Source organism: Eriocheir sinensis, chromosome 35 (genome assembly GCF_024679095.1).
Source record: "Eriocheir sinensis breed Jianghai 21 chromosome 35, ASM2467909v1, whole genome shotgun sequence".
Lineage (NCBI taxonomy): Eukaryota > Metazoa > Arthropoda > Malacostraca > Decapoda > Varunidae > Eriocheir > Eriocheir sinensis.
In genome coordinates, this window is record NC_066543.1 from 16058321 (window position 1) to 16075922 (window position 17602).

General features: G+C 39.4%; 1 protein-coding gene across 5 annotated transcripts; it reads left to right on the forward strand.

Moving 5' to 3' along the window:
• Nucleotides 1–889: 889 nt before the first annotated feature.
• Nucleotides 890–14216, forward strand: LOC127007494 (2-acylglycerol O-acyltransferase 1-like). Of its 5 annotated transcripts, XM_050878588.1 has the most exons (10): nucleotides 890–1094; nucleotides 2899–3020; nucleotides 6033–6369; nucleotides 6777–6974; nucleotides 7704–7772; nucleotides 8213–8393; nucleotides 9596–9680; nucleotides 10771–10945; nucleotides 12813–13012; nucleotides 13729–14216. In XM_050878588.1, the coding sequence occupies exons 3-10, from the start codon at nucleotides 6056–6058 to the stop codon at nucleotides 13881–13883; spliced, it is 1377 nt and encodes a 458-aa protein (XP_050734545.1). In that variant the 5' UTR covers nucleotides 890–1094; nucleotides 2899–3020; nucleotides 6033–6055; the 3' UTR covers nucleotides 13884–14216. The 5 variants fall into 5 exon arrangements, with proteins under 5 accessions (XP_050734545.1, XP_050734541.1, XP_050734544.1 ...); XM_050878584.1 differs by lacking the exon at nucleotides 2899–3020; XM_050878587.1 differs by lacking the exon at nucleotides 2899–3020 and having other exon boundaries at nucleotides 890–1090.
• The last annotated feature ends 3386 nt before the right edge of the window (nucleotides 14217–17602 follow it).

Sequence of the window (17602 nt, forward strand, 5' to 3'; positions counted from 1 at the left end):
CTCTCTCTCTCTCTCTCTCTCAAGACATATTTTGTAGACTCTTCGTGCCTTAATGGGTAGCCAATGCAAGTCTATAAGTGCAGGTGTTATTCGCTCACGGAGGGGGCAGACCCTTTATTAGCCTTGCAGCTCTGTTCATAACATGCTGTAGTTTCTTCATCAGATATTTAGGAAGGCCATAATAAAGTGAGTTACAATAATCCAGCTTACTAGTTACATGATTATATATAAGCATCTTCATAGTCTTATCACCCAGGTATTTCTTGACAAATGCAATATTTCTGAGATGGTAGCCAGCTTGCCGTTCTCACCACCTGATTGATCTGTTATTTGAATGATAGAGTGCAGTCAAGTATCACACCTAAATCTTTGACTGACTTTTTTACAGTCATAGTGTCATCTTTTATCCGAAGAGTGGAAATATCTAGCCTCCTGAGATCCAGTTGTTCTTCCCGACAATCAAGCATTCAGTTTTATCCGCATTCAGCTTCAGTTGCTTAGAATTCATCCATTTCCCAACATCATCCATAATTCTGCTCAGCTTATCTTCAGTGTTTTCCACATCACTCAGCGACAAATAGAACTGTGTATCATCAGCATACAGTTTAAAGTCAACTTCAAGCCTTCTTAGCAAATGTGAAAGACCGATAGTATAAACACAGCATAAAATTGGACCCAGTACACTTCAGTTATTGATGTTTCCTCCATTGATTGATTGATAGTTTATTGTTGCAAGTTAACAACAAAGGAGAAGGGAGGAGCATGCCATCCCAACCCCCAGACAGTACAGAGTGTGATTATACAACTAAGGATACATATGGAAGTACGGTGCAAGTACCCATTTGTAAACATAATTCTGTTTCTAAAAAATCGTATGTCGGAGTTGTTTATCGTACATCTGGGAGCGCGGCGAGGGACGGCGGACGTCAACAAGGCTGTGCGGGACGCTGTCAGCTGTCCCTGTGCTCTGCTCCTCTTCCCCGCGAAGGTCCACCCTCAAGGCCGCCACACAGGAGCCTGGTGAGGTGGAGGAGGAGGACGAGGCGCTGGCGGGGCGTGACACAGCCTGAAGGAGGAGCTGAGGAACAAAGTTGGTTAGTGTCATGTCACGCCACACTCCTTTGACGCACTCCACGGCCCAGACATTACTCCTTTTTTTTTTTACCTGTTCCGCTTTGTATCGCTTCTTAGGTCCTCCTTGGTACTTCTCTACGCTTCTGTACCTCACTACACACACTTAGTTACTACACTGCACACTTACACACTTACCCTGCTGAGCTCTTTTTTTTTTTTTTTTCTGTTCACTTTGCTTTCTATTTTTTTTTTCTTCACTTTAGCTCATTCACAGATCTTTTATGCCTGTGACTCCAGTTCATTAGACACTACTATGTTGTTGTGGTCATATGTGGTGGTGGATGTTATTTTTTACATCATTCAATTTTTTTTCTTGTATTTTCCACCACTTGTCTAACCTATTTTAAGGGAGACTATTCCAGTTATTCACCACCCTGTTTGAGAAGGCATATTTCCTCAGGTTATGCCCCACATGCTCCTAGTAGATCTTTGTTGAGTTTCCTCTTGTGTCAGTCTCCCTCGTCGTAAACAGTCCTTCCATACACTCTTCATCATATCTGCAACAGACATCAGCAGACACATGCCCGTATTCACACCACACACCTTGCATGCATTCCCCAGGTCAGACATCAGCAGCAACAGGCCTGTATTCACGCCACCCTTGCACACACTCCCCGGGCCAGACAGGTCACCAGACACACGCCCATATTTACGCCACACACCTTCCACGGACTCCCCAGGCCAGAGATCAGCTGACACATGCCCATATTCTGGTGGCGGTGGCTGGTTGTTTGATACTCATGACTCCTCTGAAGTAGACCAATTTCTCACGTTTCAGAAAGCACCAACTATCTCCCAGTGCAAGGGGGGTAGTTGTGGGACTTTGCAACCTTGGAGAGAAGTGGTTGAGTGTAATGTTGTTATCCATGGGATTCAGGGATGGCCTAAACATACATGTTTTCTCCAAAGAATATGCAATAACAACAAAAATTATCTTGTGGTTTGAAAAGCAACAGAAGACTCAGTACACTAGCAGTTTGAATTAGGTGCAAGTGGGAGCACGGGATAGAGCCCTTGTGTCCTGACAGACCTGTGAGGTGAAAATGCATTATTTATTTGTTATTTGTTTCTTCCTTTTGTACCTTAAGAGCTACAGTACACTCTCCCCTCCCCCAACCCCAGTGTGGCTGTCACTTTCAGATGAAGGGATCATTGAAAGGCAGAACATAATTACACTGATAGCTGCTTGTTAAAAAAAAGGAGGCTAATGTTTTTATCTTACAGCTCATCATGTTTTTATTAAAGCACACAAAATCTCAAGGTGCACTTCTATTTACTGTGTCTACAACTCATTTCTCCTTGCCGCTTTATCATATAGCCTCTCTATTCATATTGAAAATTTTGTTATGACTAATCAAGAAACTTATTGCCCCCCTAAACCTTTTAACACTAGCTTTCATTGCTTAAGGTAAAGACAAAGTTTGGGACGTGCGCTATTGTGGTGTGATCCATTTCCGTTACCTCAGCCCATGAGCCTGTAGTGGGTAAGACACAAGCCCAGTGTGATATCCAGGTTACCTCACTTTACCTTCCCCAGGTCTACCTAGATTGAGTTTCAGAGTTCATGTAAAAAATGATCATAGAACAGGTCTATTGAACTACCTTAATAATTTTTGTGTTGATTGTCTAATTTAATTGTCATAATTTAGCATTGTTTCTATTACATGATTGATTTTTATGTACTCTAAAAAGATTAATAGGTTCTGGTAGGAAGAGAGATGAGATCTACTTAAACAAACATTCCCTACCTCACTGTAATCTCAGGTTGTGGAGGATCAGTGATAACGTCCTCCTGGAGATACTGTTTAGAAAGTGATAAGATTGTGGTGGAGGGTTACCAATTCATGGCCTTGACTCAGGAGAAGTCAATGTGCAGAATAAACTTGGTAAGATTTTTGTGTACTCAGGTCTTGTTCTCACCAGCCCCCACCTTGCTCTCAGGTGGAGCTGGCTTGCCCATGACCCTGACTTTGAGCATATAAGGCCTAGTGATTTTCAGGAACTTACTTCTGAAAAAAATGTGCCCTATACTCCAACACAGGAGTATTTTTTTTCTTCCTGTATCGGGTTACTTAAGCAGGGAATAGGAAATCATAGACAACATGAGTGTTTTACTGTTTATTGAAATCAGTCAGGAAAGATTGGGGTGTAATTTTCTGACCCTCCCGCCCAGTAGCAGTAGGTATTGGTTACTTATTACTTCACCCACCACTTCAGATCAGTGTGTGCCATATCTAGGCCCACTATAGGCTGTCTGAGGTTGATAGGTTCATCCCCAAGCTGCTATCACACAAGAGGGCCTAACAGAGGTGTTCAAGCATCCCAGTCAAGTAGGAAATGTAAAGAGAGTTCACATAGTTTCTGAGGTCCCTCCACACGAATGGCATACCCCTATAACTATTTTAAGAAGTTCTGCAACATGATTGCTAGCTCATGGCTAGTAACAAGTATCTGTGACATGGTATACCTTGAGTTAAGTTTATGGCTAGTACCAAGTAGTACCAAAGGTAAACCTCTCAATAGAATTATCTGCAGTCTTTGGAAGGCAAACAGCAACACAGCCACACCTCTCAAAAACAAAACATAACAGCAAGGGAGACAGCTCAAGGGCACTAAAACAAAGTAGTGACAAAAAAGGCTGCCATGCAACAAAAAAAAAAAACATTGCTACAAAACGGATAAAAGGAAGTGGGATCTTGTTGAAGCCTAATATGAGTAAAGGCATAAAAAAAGGAAAAAAAATCAATATGGGCGTGGGAACCAAAGGAGACCAATGGTCAGCATGATAGGAACAATTGACTGCTTTATCAGTAATAGTGAAAATGTAGTGGTTATCGTAATTCAGGTATTAGGTAACAAGCTTTTAGTTTTGTGTTTAAAAATTGTTCAGCTGAATGGCTTTGATAATGGGCCACAAGTAGATGATTATACTAATTGAATGAATTGGCTAGCATATGATGGATCCTAATAATAGTAATAGTAATAATAATAATAATAATAATAATAGAAAAATATGTTTTATTTTATCCTAAGGCATATAAAGAATATAGGAGTACATAAAAAGTGCAGATATAATGCTGCATGTCAATATATAATGTGGTATTGAATGCACCTAGGTATGTAGGAACAGAAATAGTGAGAGGAAGCACTTGTTTTACTTCCAAACCAGTAACAACTTTTGAGCAAATTCTTGAGTGGAGATATAAAGAATGTTCATGTAATTTGACAAGTATCATATCCCAGAAGCTACATATAGTTTTTCCCTACCTTACTCAAGCGGTTTTTTCCCGCGCTGTTTAAAATTCAATGAAGTTCAATGAGGCCCTTCACACGCTGGCCGTGTGAAGGGCCTCATTGGACTTCATTGATTTCTAAACTGCGCGGGAAATAACTGCTTGTGTGAAGCGGACCTTAATGCAATTCTCCTGATCCCCTTAAAACAAGGTCATTAATCACCTTTGAAGTAGTAACCTAATGATCTTCACACATGTAGCAGTTGTCGTTTCTTCTGATTTTCCACCTATTGATTATCCAGCAGTAATATGAATGATTTAAAATTGTTAGACTGAGATGTTTTACCTTGGTGTGGGATGGATGCAAAAGTTAAAACATTGTGTTAAACATGCAGCAGTTAATTTTGTTTCATATATACCATTTTTCAATGACCTCAGGCTTGGGATGGATAGGGTAGCTGTGTGGGAGCTTGCTTAGGGGGACTGTTTGAAGTGGAGGCAGTGAATGAGTGAAGCAATGCTCCCCTAGGTCTATGCTCCACGTTAAGTAGTAGTAATGACCCCCAAAGCAATGAGATGAATACTTAACAGCAATTTCCTATATCTCAGAATGTGATGAGTAATGCAACACCCTCAAAAGCAGTGAGATATTTGTTATCAGGTAAGGCAGATATACACAGGAATAATTATCTGTGTGGCTTATCTGCCAGTGAGAGGTTCCTCCAGTCCTCACTTGCCGGCTGTGAGTGAAGTGAGTGGTGCTCTGGTTTACGGCCTAGCAAGGACCTTCAGTAACCTGTGTAAAGTATTATTGTTTACTGTGTATCAGGAGATATATTGACAGTGTACACCATTATAAATATGTTTGTTGACTAAACTTTCCATCAACATGTCTTGGTTATTTCATATAGGAACTATAGAGGTCATCTTCTCAAGCCATCACATAATGTTACACATATACAGTCATTTCCTGAGATTTGTGGTGTTTAGGGGGCAGAGATCCCATAAATTTGTAAGTCATGAGTAATCGGTGCTCTTAAGTCATTATGGACCAAAAAAAATGTCTTGAAGCTTATTACTGGTACCTGCAGACACTATAAATATCACAGTCATCAAATAATTGTACAGCACTATAATTTTTTAACAATCATGCATAAGTCACATTTGCAGGGTATCCCACAAACTTACAAAGTGCCCACCAATAATGTTTACAGATTACTCAATGAATATCAAAGCCACAAATGTCAAAGGATGACTATATGAATCTTGTATTATCCCTGAGACATGGAGACCAAGAGCACCTGTAGCTATATTCAGAATCTGTAAAAGAGATTTGGCTCCAAGGTACAGGAAAAAGAGAGTATGACCTGGATCCCAACACCAAATAATTTTGTGTAGAACATTTACTAGAATAGTCAAATAGCTTGTATTGACTTCTCACCTCTGCCTTTGTGGAAAAAAATGGGCCTCCAATGTTGATAATGTTGATTCGCATGTGATCTGGCATAAAGAGGTGTCTTAAAATTCTGCCGGTTTTCCTGAAGCAGCTGTCTAGGGCTAGTGGAACTTACATCATTATACCACTCACACATCAGTTAGGCACAACACAGTTACCACAACATACAGTCAGCAAGATCTATGTTAATTTCACATATTTTCCCACAGAAGTCATACAGGTGCCAGTAATCATGGATGGACTAAAGCTTGCTACCCCCACCACCACTGGCCTGGAGGCTAAGGGGGCCCCACAAACCACCCTGGAGCAGGAGACCAACCAACGAGTGGAGGAAATCCTGCCCACTGAGGGGAATAAAACACCGTCACACACGAACAATGTGAGGAATGAGCCGAGGGAGCAGAATGGTGTGAAGCATGAAGGGAACAACATTAAGCAGGAAGTCAAACGTGAGGACTCGGATGAAGAACTCAGGAAATACAACCGGAAGATCCCTCAGGAGCGTTCAGCTGTCAAGAAGGATGAGATTGATGCACACTATGATAAGTATGTTAATTTTTGCAGGCTGTATATATATTGTTTTCAGTTTTTGTGTTAAACATAGGCAAAGTTGGGGAAGTTGGAGTAAAAATGTTTGCTGAGGGAAGGAAGTGGGTACTGAATTTGATACTGTTTGCTGATGACACAGTGTTTTTGATAGTGTCTGTAAAAGGAGAAAGCTGAAAGTAAATGTCAACAAAAGTAGTGAGGAGCTTCATAGGGGAGGGTTTGGATCCTTCACGACTTTACGATAAAACTTAGTATTAAATTTTGGCAGTGTGGCGGGCAATATGTATTCATTGGAGTACGGTTTTTATTTAAGTTACTAAGTCACTCATTCATCTATCCATCCATGCTCCCCTCTGCACTTCCATCATCCCTCCACACATCTAACCATGTTCTTTTTCCCACAGGTTGCCGTGGGTGTTCGGGGCTCTGGGTCGTGTCTTCAACCTGGGCATCAGCTATGGGCCACAGTTTGCACCCATCAGGATCCCTCTCCGCCGCCGCAAGCAGACCTTCGCTGTGCTCTTCTGGATGTCCACCTTCCTCTTCATGGGGACCGGCTCACTCTTCTTCCTCCTCTACCTCTTCTTCTACACACAGTACTGGTGAGATGATTTTTATTTTCCTTTGGTTTAGGGGAACTTTCCATTAATTCATTCATATGTCTGTTAACTGAGGTTGTTTTATTACACAGAAATATATGAAAGTACATAATATTTTCCCATGAGCACTGCTACCACTGCCTTCACTCTCATACCTTTGTCGCTGACCCTTACCCGTGTCCACTGTTTTTTTTTTCATCACACATTGTAGTCTGTCATCTTACACTAAACTCCTCTGTAATTCCCAAGTATTCCCATCACTGATTACCCATGTTTCATCAGTCACTGGAATATTTAAAGCTGTTTATTTTATCAAGAGGTAGACATAAAAGATGATTTATTCTTACTACAACCATGATGCAGACGTGTATTGGATAGGCTTGCCAGGATCACAAGCACTGTTTTCTATCTCATTGTTATCTGTGTGGTGTTGTGGCTCAGGACCATTGATTCCTGGCACTGTCTTCCTCATTTAAGTGACAGTTACTTTTACAAGGTTACTTTATAAAAAAAACATTCTTTTTAGAAATTGAAAGCATGTTTCTTTACTTTTAAATAACTAATTATTCATTTGATAATTGTAAACATTGTATATTTTGCATCATGGAAGAAATAAAGAAATAAATATACCACACTGCTCCCAAGTCTGAAATACTGTACATCACATCTACATCTAATAACCTGGAGCCTGACATGTATTAACTTGTTTGATGTTATTCATGCATGTTGCAGGTGGGTGTCCCTGTGCTACCTCACCTGGTTCATCGGCGACCGCTCCGTCTGCAACCGTGGCGGCCGCAGGTGTGTGTCTGGCCACTGATGGTTAATGTGAAGGCCAACATTTACGTGCAGAATGATGTCATATGCACACTAAACGGGACCTAACGTTGCTGTGCACAATGTTGTCAAATTGTTATCCAAAAGAAATTTAACACTTCCAATTAGTGTTGCACTGGTGGAGGGATCCAACACTTCTTTACTGTGTTGTAACATTAGAATCATTAATGGTTAAAAAAAGTTTGGGACACATTCACTATGTCGAAGGCTTAGTGTTCTATATTTCTCTTGAAGGTTTTAAGTTACGTATCTTTTTTTTTTAGATTTCATGATTCATAGTGATATTGCTAAATTTTTCTGTTTAAAGTTAAAGTGGGATAGTAACTTTTTATTACTTTTGAAACAAAGACTAAGTACTTCTTTAAATCATTATTTAGTAACTCATTACCTTGATGTGGCACCAGGATTGAGTGGCTGCGTCGGTGGCCTCTCTGGAAGCACTACCGTGACTTCTTCCCAGTTCACCTGATCAAGACTGCCGAGCTGGACCCCTCCAAGAACTACATCATGGGCTACCACCCCCACGGCATCCTCTCAGCTGGCGCCTTCTGCCACTTTGCCACCGAGGGCACTAACTTCAGCAAGGTAGGAGCTCAGGGTGGTGATGGTTCATGGCTTAATTAATAGCTGGAGGTTAACGCACTAAAACACCCCATATTGTTCCTATCTATGCTGTACTCAAATGTGCTTTGCTATAGTACATCAAACCACACCCTTCATGCTATTTATATATATATTACTAAAGGAAGAAAAGGATATAGGTTAGTTTAGTACACAAGACCACACCCTTCATGCTATATATATTACTAAAGGAAGAAAGTGATATAGGTTAGTTTAGTACACAAGACCACACCCGTCATGCTATATATATTACTAAAGGAAGAAAGTGATATAGGTTAGTTTAGTACACAAGACCACACCCGTCATGCTATATATATTACTTAAAGAAGAAAAGGATATAGATTAGTTACACCAGACAGCACCTTTCCATGCTATGTATATTGAGATTACCAACCACACACTCTGCATACATGCACTACCAACATAAGGCATGATTGGTGGAAAAGGAAAATAGGTGAGTGAAGAAAGCACAGCCATTGGCCATACCATACCAGAGATGGAAAGTCGAGGGTTAATTTAAACACAAACTGACCTTGGACAACGGTCATGTTTGAGACCTATGTATCTGACACCCACTTCCGAGAAATTACGCCTGACAGACTCATTGGAAAAACAAATATCTGGGTCATCTGAGGATGTTACTTCTGGGGTGAGGATTAGTTTTTTTCTAATTCCTTTTCTTCCTTAATTTTAAATTGGGTATAAAGGAAGTATAGGTCTGCTTTACTTACTACTAAACATAAACATTTGGAACACGTGTGAATATAAATAATGTTTATTTTATAATATTTTTGATGGGCTGCTGCACTACCTTACCTCTCTTGGGATGTTTTGTAGATGGTAAAATTTTCATTAATTATTATAACATCTATTATTCTGTAGATGAATAACATTAATGGCATTTTCTCTCTGTAATGCTAATGCATGGTGTGGGTGCCAGATATACTTACTAACACAGGCTTGATTGCTGCCACCCTGTAATAAGTGGTTAGTTTTCCCTGTAAACCACAAAGATGGGTGGCTATGTATTCTCCCTTCTAAAGAGTATTCATGCAGTATGAGACTATTTCTGCTTGACCAGTGAAGATTGAGCATATTTCAGCATCCCATTGCAGCTCCCTTTGTAATTACATGCTGCCCTTCATGCATCCTCATGCCCCAAACAGACCTATCCGGGCTTCACTCCCCATCTACTTACCCTGGAGGGACACTTCCTCCTCCCCTTCTACAGAGAGTTCTTCATGGCTTCGGGTTAGTACACCATCACACTGGGTGCATGCTCCCTCCCTCTAGAATGATCACTGTCCCGGGTGCTGATGGAAGCCTCACCCACCTTTGTGCACCTGTTTGATTGTTGGGTACCTGATGTTGATCTCCCACCCTTCACAAAGCCTTTTATGAGGGGAAAAGATGAAAATGGCTGTCTTGAGGTCATAAAGTTCTGAACCAAGTATTGTTCTGACTCGTGTGCATTACGTTTCATCATGTGGTGTTATTGTGTTATGTAACCAGTTCATACTAACTCAGATAACCTATTCCTCTATCATGTATGGTTCTCTAGGGAAAATATATGATTGTTTACATCCATGTGTGTATCTGGGAAAGACCTCAAGTCATTGTTTGCATCTGAACATCTTGACTGCATTTCTTCACAGTAGTGATCAGAAAATATGGTGTTATCCGGTAATGTATGTAGTTTTGCTCGTCCACATAACAAGAGTTAGCTGACTGACATGGCATGGTTTGTACATTTTTTGTGTGATGACTTTTTGTGTTGTTGGTGTGCATCCATAGACACTAAAGGTATGTTAGTGATATTTGCCTTTAACCTCTTCATTTTAACCTATTCAATCCAGTGACATTTATACATCATACTGTAATTAGTCTACCATAAAAGAAAGCAGGCTTGTAGCTGTTATCTGTGGTTTATTACCCTCAGAAAAATATGAATAACTTATCTATTCATGTCCCAGATAACTTAGGTGGAAGGAGTTATGGAATTATATTAGTGTTCACAAATGCTTTTGCATTTAATTATTGTAGAATGATTGATGACAGTATCATCAAATTCATCATGACCATGTTTTTAGTAATTTTATAAATTCAACACAATGTTTCAATAATTATAAAGTTTTTTGTCATTGAGATAGCTGAAATTTCACATATCATTGTATTGTTAAATACACATCAATCTAGGGAACCATATTCATATAAGTAATAGTTTATTTGATTCACTTAACACCACTGATTTTCAAAATATGTTCACTTCTTGTTACACCAACTACAAGAGGGAATTATTGCATCGTACTGAAGGTGTTCTTCGTATGTTGCATCGCTGCAGGTGCCGTGAGTGCCACTCGGGAGAGCATGGACTACCTGTTGGGGAGTGAGGCAACTGGCCGAGCCCTCTGCCTAGTGGTTGGAGGAGCCAAGGAGTCCTTGGACTGCCACCCCGGAACTGTCTGCCTCCACCTTAAAAAGCGCAAAGGATTCTGCAAAATGGCTCTCAGGCATGGGTAAGGAACCCTCACAGGTGTAGGTGCATCAGAAATCTGTCAGAACTAATTACTTTTTATCACAGGCTTGTGTCCCACAACTACCATTTTTCAGCCCTCAAATGCACTGTTTTTCATCTCCTCACCACCACCACCACTACTTCATTTTCTACATCACATAAAAGGGAATTACAAAAACCTTTCCAAGTGAACATCACATCTAAGAGCAAAAATATAACTTATTAAAAGAACTACAGAACTATTCACACTAATAAGATACTGTGTGACCTGTTATGCTGACAACATTGCCACCACATGGCACCTCACTCGGTTTCAGGTTGAAAAAGTTTCACTCCTGATTTTCACTTGTTAAGCCACATATTTGTTAACTATATTTTATTGATCACTGTTAATATCCACCACTTAGTCTCTAGTTTCAAATTTTTCTTTCTGTTTTACCTTACCAATTTTCTTAACCACTTTTATTAGTATCTATTCCTTCATTTCATCTATGCTGCTACAGCATACCGTATTTTGTGACATATAACGCGCACCCTAAACTTTAAGACAACAGTTTTAGAAAAAAATATTCAGTGCCTAAAATGCTCAGAAATATGTATGGTTAAGCAAGACTGATGATGTACAATTTCACAAAATTTTTGTCAACCCCTAAGTGGCCCCAGGGGTGTACCGTGAAATTGATTCTCCCCGTACGATAAAGTTCTGACTCTCCTGAAAATTGGTCAATTTCCATTATCAATTTCACGTCTCTACCTAAGCAAGTAGCTTTAAATTTATAAGCATTTGCATAATCCATCCTTCCTCTTCAGTCTGCCTCAAACCCCAAGTCTCTACGTCACGTGGTGTTTCCGTGGTGATGTGATGAAGTGCAGTAACTTTTAGGTCAGAGCAAGCCTGTGTTGGTGTTGGTTGGCAGCTGCCCTCCCCTCCACGCATTCGACCCCATTACAAATCCCCTTCATTACCCTCATGTTTTCAACTTAATAACCCTGAAGGGTGGTGGGATGCATCCTCAGGGGCCTGAGTATCACTTCCACCATCACCGTAATGAGATTGAGCTATAGGATGGCCAATAAACTTAGGTTGCACAATAATGGGGCTCAGCCTTCCTGATAAGACGAGGGGTTGGAGTTCAGTGTTGTTGATGTCACTGTCTTCACCGCTAACACCACTTTCAAAACTTGAAAAAGTCACTTTCAGCTCTCTCCCAATTGTGCTAACACTGAGAGCTCTTTTGGGAACAAAAGGAGGCTTAGGAGGAGTCCAGGTCACTGTCTGTGGACACTCGGGCGCGGATTCAGACGCAGGAAATACGCAAAACTTTCCTGCCATTGTTACAGTCATAGAAACATTAAGAATGGCACAGAGAAGTTGTGTGGCAGGCTAGGAGTCATGTTGACCTATGAAACCCCACACAAACTTCAAAATTACGACGGAAAAATGCAGACCAAAAAAAAAAAAATAAATAAAAAAAAAAGTACCTTCGGCGTATAACATGCAGGGGTAACTTTCTGGCATTTTTTTATTGAAAAAGGTGCACGTTATACGCTGCAAAATACAGTAATTGTCTATATTTGTGTGTGCTGAGGTCTTTATATCAAGCTTTTTCATTCCTGACCTCTTAGCAATTATCTTACCACCCCTAGTAACAGCTAAATGGGATTATTTAACTCAGCTGCAGGAAATCAGTGATAGGGGGCAGTAAAAGGGTAATTTGAGTCTGTAAAAAAAATTTACTGTCATCACATGGCGACTTTCTTAAACAGATGTTTTTATTTGGGTGTGTTGTAACAAAATCAATAAAAAAGTAGTTTATTAATATTATTCTATGTACAGAAACTTACATCAAAATGCTCTCTTTCCTCAGTACCTCACTTGTGCCAATGTTTTCCTTTGGAGAAAACGAAATCTATGACCAAGTAGCAAACCCTGAAGGTTCCCTCATTCGCCGAGTCCAAAACACTCTCCAGAACATCATTGGACTTGCTCCGTGTGTGTTCATAGGACGTGGTGTCTTCCAGTACAGTCTTGGCATTGTCCCCTTCCGCAAGCCCATCTATACTGTAGGTGAGTTACTGTTGTCAGGCCAGTGTGTGACTTTTCCTGTCTCCATATATACGAAGGTGTGGGAAACCATTTAGTTTTGTGTATCTTATGAATCAATTCTTTGAATAATCTCGTGTGAATGTGGGTATGAAGAAAAGGTGACCCCAATCCACACTCTGGGCAGATGGCAAGGCTTTTGAATAACTCAGGAAGACACACATGGCATTTATATACAGCAGAGAAACTGCATCAGTACAGTTTCTCCAATTTATTTAAATTCCGTGTGCACCTTTTCAAAACCCTTGCCGCCATCTGCCATGTGTGAGTGGGGTCACCCTTTCTTTATGCCCACTGTAGGGGGGGTGCCAGGTGGTTACCATAAGTGACCTCTTAACATGACCTTTTCACTCATCAGTGGTATGCTGCCCCATCTTCATTCTAAAGACCTGGACTCAGCAGCCTGCCACAGCTGATTTTTCATATTTTTAAATGAATGTTATCTCTCTAAGAAATCAATAACACTTCACATTTTTAGATTGAAAGACAATAGAGCTGTATCTCTTAGGTTTGTTTCAGGACAGCTTCGTAATTGACATGTAAATGAAGTACAAAGATTTTCTTTCACCATTTTTATATAAGAGTGATGACTGTTGCAGTCTATATAAAGGACAATTACTTCCCATTGCTGTGTGTTAGGAGTACAAGTGCTGACCATATCCATGTCTGCTGCCATACAGTTGGTTCTGCCATTGATGTGCCACTTGTGAAGAACCCAACCAAGGAGCAGATTGTGGGGCTGCATGAAAAGTATGTGAAGGCCGTGGTGGACCTGTACAACAAGTACAAACACAAGTACTCGGAGTTCCCTGAAGCTGAAATAAAAATTGTTTGAACAAGCATCACTCCTCCCCACCCTCCACTGCAGTCTACTGCCACTGCTACCTTGATAATGAAGCTGTTGTCCAAGGTGTCTTATAATACTACATCCTTACTACTAGTAGCATACATTCCAGAAACAAACATTAATAAGGTAAGCTAAAAATTGTGATAATCCATTTTACTCATGTACCTTGTATTGATTATACTCAACTCAGCAGTCTCTCTTTCTCTCTCACACACACACACACACACACACACACACACAACACATACTAAGGAACAGCATACATGTATAAAAATAATTTTTAGATATGACTTACAGTGTCTCAAAGGATATATATATATATATATATATATATATATATATATATATATATATATATATATATATATATATATATATATATATATATATATATATATATATATATATATATATATATATATAATCACAAAATCATTGTCCAAGTATAGTCAGTGCATAATCATATGTTCATCTGTGTTCATTTATGTTTTAGTAAGAGGTGTCTTCACTTAGAGGTATACGTTTGAGAAGTTCATAGGGTGATTCACAACATATATAACTTATGTTATCAAGGGGAAACTGTAGTAAAGTAGACTCATCAAAAAATGTAGAGGCAATTTTTATTTGCTTTCATGCCTCTGGTATTCAAAAGTTGACATTGTGACTGACATAGAAGCAAAGATTAGGTAAGTTAGAAAATGGTGCTTGGAGGATCAGAATGTAGTCAGTTCAGACTTTAGCTTTCAAATCAAAGACAGTTTATGCAGCATCATTTTGTTCTCATGTTTTGGGATAAGAAAAATTGTTCCTAAGTGGGCTTTAAGTTTTTATGCAAAGCCATTGTTCTTTTATCACTTTTTTTAGTATTTGTTTATTTTGGCTTTACTCAACTGTTTGAATATTTACTCCTGATAGCTTACCCTGAAGCATTTTTCATGATCATGATTACTTCCAGTGCAGAACCTTCCAGTGAGTCAGTTAGTCCTTAAGGTCATTGTTCACTGTTTCTCCAAGCCATTTCAAGTTGTAATGTTTCCCCCTTATCCGTGTCAGTCATTTGAAAATATTATCATAGTATATTCAGTAGTGTACTACAAGCTTATAAGATGTTGCCAGCTGCTAGAATGTTTTTTCAGGAAGAGGCAGGAATGTTATACTATGGTAAAAATTTTGAATGGTTCGGGTTATGACCAATAAGTTGGTTTACTGATGACTTGCAGTATAACAGGGAGAAACTTTCTCACTATCTAGTAGTTTTTTTCACAGTACCTATATGGAAATATAGAATACTGTTTTGCTCATACAGTCAAACCTTGGTTTATGAGTGCCTTAGTTAACGAGTGTTTTGATTTACGAGCAAAGAAAAATCACAAAACATGCCTTGGCTTATGAGCGTGACTTGGTATACGAGCATCCTGTTTGTACGTTTCCCCCCCCCCCTCCATCTGAAGGGTGGGGACACGGGCTATATGGAGACCGTTGGGGTCAAACGCGTACGTCCCTCCAGAGAGGGACCACAGACCCTTGCCGGGTGACGGCTCATGAATTGGAGGGCAGGATGCCGATAGACCGACTCTTATCAGCTGACGTCAGCCTTGCCGGCTAAGTCAGTCTTTCGACAAGGACTGATGTGTTTTTTTTTGTACAAGTCGAAGACGTGAGCGTGGGCTCCCTTTGTTCACCGCTAGACGAGAGTGCCCAAAGAGGAGAACAGTGGGAATTGTCTCAAGGTTGCCACCTTGAGCTAAAAAAAAATAAGGAACGTAACATCCCATTCTCCAATATAGAATGAATCCATATTTCAAGGAACGGGTGGCAACCCTAAAATTTCTCCAGCCTGCCATGACTGACAGGCGCTGCTGGTGAAGGCAGGAGGAAGGGGGAAGGGACGTTACGACGCTTATTTTACACATATTTCAGGATGACACTTGACAAACATAATTTTATGAAGTGGTTTTGTGGTTCACCAAAAAATGTGCTCACTACAGTTTTGAAATACTGAATTTTATCTGCTTAACTGTTTAGAGAGCCAAATACAGAACAAATGGCATTCCGTATTTTAAAGAAAGAGTGGCAGGTTGGCAACCCTAGTCTCAGTCCGTGTTGTAAACTCGTAGAGATAATATCCGTGCGCTCGTGTCCGATTGCATTTGTGCTTTGGTGTGTGATCTTAGTGTTTTCAGCACTGCAGTGTGTGCTGTTTGTGCTTTAAGAATGTCCCCCAGAAAGATGGTTAAAAGGGATGATGCTGCAAAGAAGAAAACGGGAATGGCGGATACTACACTCGCAACAGGAACAGGGTGCGGGCCTAGGCAGCTTCTATACCCTCCTGGACGTGACTGACTCCCATTCACCCTCCATCTTGAACGATACGATGGGTTAGCTTCACGTTGGTGGTCAAACATAGTTCCGGTGCCTCGAGAATAGGGAAACTGCATATTCTAAACCCTGGTGTGAAGCCTACACCTCGAGCGTAATTAACGGTAGCAGGAGTCTCTGTAACAACCATAATACATTGATTTCTCTTTTATGTTATTTATTATTGCAATTAGTTAGTAAAATGACTTTAATTCTGGATGAAATAACATGTAAAATGATATATATATATATATATATATATATATATATATATATATATATATATATATATATATATATATATATATATATATATATATATATATATATATATTGAGATTTGGAATGCATTAATGGGATTCACATTAATTTCAATGGGAAAATTCGTTTTGGCTTATGATTGTTTTGGTGCACGAGCAAAATTCCGGAACGAATGAAACTCGTAAACCGAGGTTTGACTGTATACATATAATTATTTTTTTATTTTATTTTTCACTTCTTTACTATTATGATTTTAATGCATCACTCTTCCTGCCCATGAAAAAGTGATATTTACCTAAGTAAGTCTTAAGAAAAATATTCATAATCGGAACTAACAATGTCTTTTCAATGGGAAAAAACTAAAGCTTGAGTTAGTGTCGATAGTCTTTTGCATTTCATTTTTAAGTCATGTGCCAAATTAAGTGTATCAGGTAAAAGCAAGTACCTCTTATTGCTTCCAGTGCTAAAGAAAATTGTAAAGAATGTTGTAACCTGCCAGGTCACATTTTATTACATGACTAAAGCATTGGTGTAGTTAGACCTGGGCATTGGGGGCTGTAGGCCATAATGTCTTATGAAAATATGAAAATCCCTGGGTCCCAAATAGTTTAACTTTCTTTTTACAAAAATGGAATAGCCATTACTGGGGCCAATACAAAATTCTAGCTCTTGTTTGTTTCTGGTTTCCAAACTGATAGACCTCATAAGAAAAACACTTGTTTTGATTCTGTCTTGTTCAAGTCCTTATCACCTATTCACAACCACTCGCCATTTTGGTATAAATTTTAAGATTATTGTGCTGGGCCAAGCTCTCCAGTGTTTCAAGATCCTAAATATGTCAGAGCTTTCACTAAAGCTGTCTATTGATTTTAGGTGTTCTAAATATAGATATATAGATCGAGATAGATAGATAGATATAACCTTTTATTTACAAAAAATGGCAATCATTATGTTGCAGATTTTATCAGTGAGAATATTCTCCACAGTTATATATTTACAAGAGCTTCCTATTCTTGGAATGACTTAGGTTGGTAGTGTTCTTGATCATATATATATATATATATATATATATATATATATATATATAT

Bases quoted from the DNA above. Each gene is read 5' to 3' on its own strand.
- LOC127007494 (XM_050878588.1), top strand. From the start codon at position 6,056: ATGGATGGACTAAAGCTTGCTACCCCCACCACCACTGGCCTGGAGGCT. The intron at 6,975-7,703 runs GTGAGATGATTT...TGCATGTTGCAG, and splicing joins TTCTTCTACACACAGTACTG to GTGGGTGTCCCTGTGCTACC. The intron at 8,394-9,595 runs GTAGGAGCTCAG...TGCCCCAAACAG, and splicing joins AGGGCACTAACTTCAGCAAG to ACCTATCCGGGCTTCACTCC.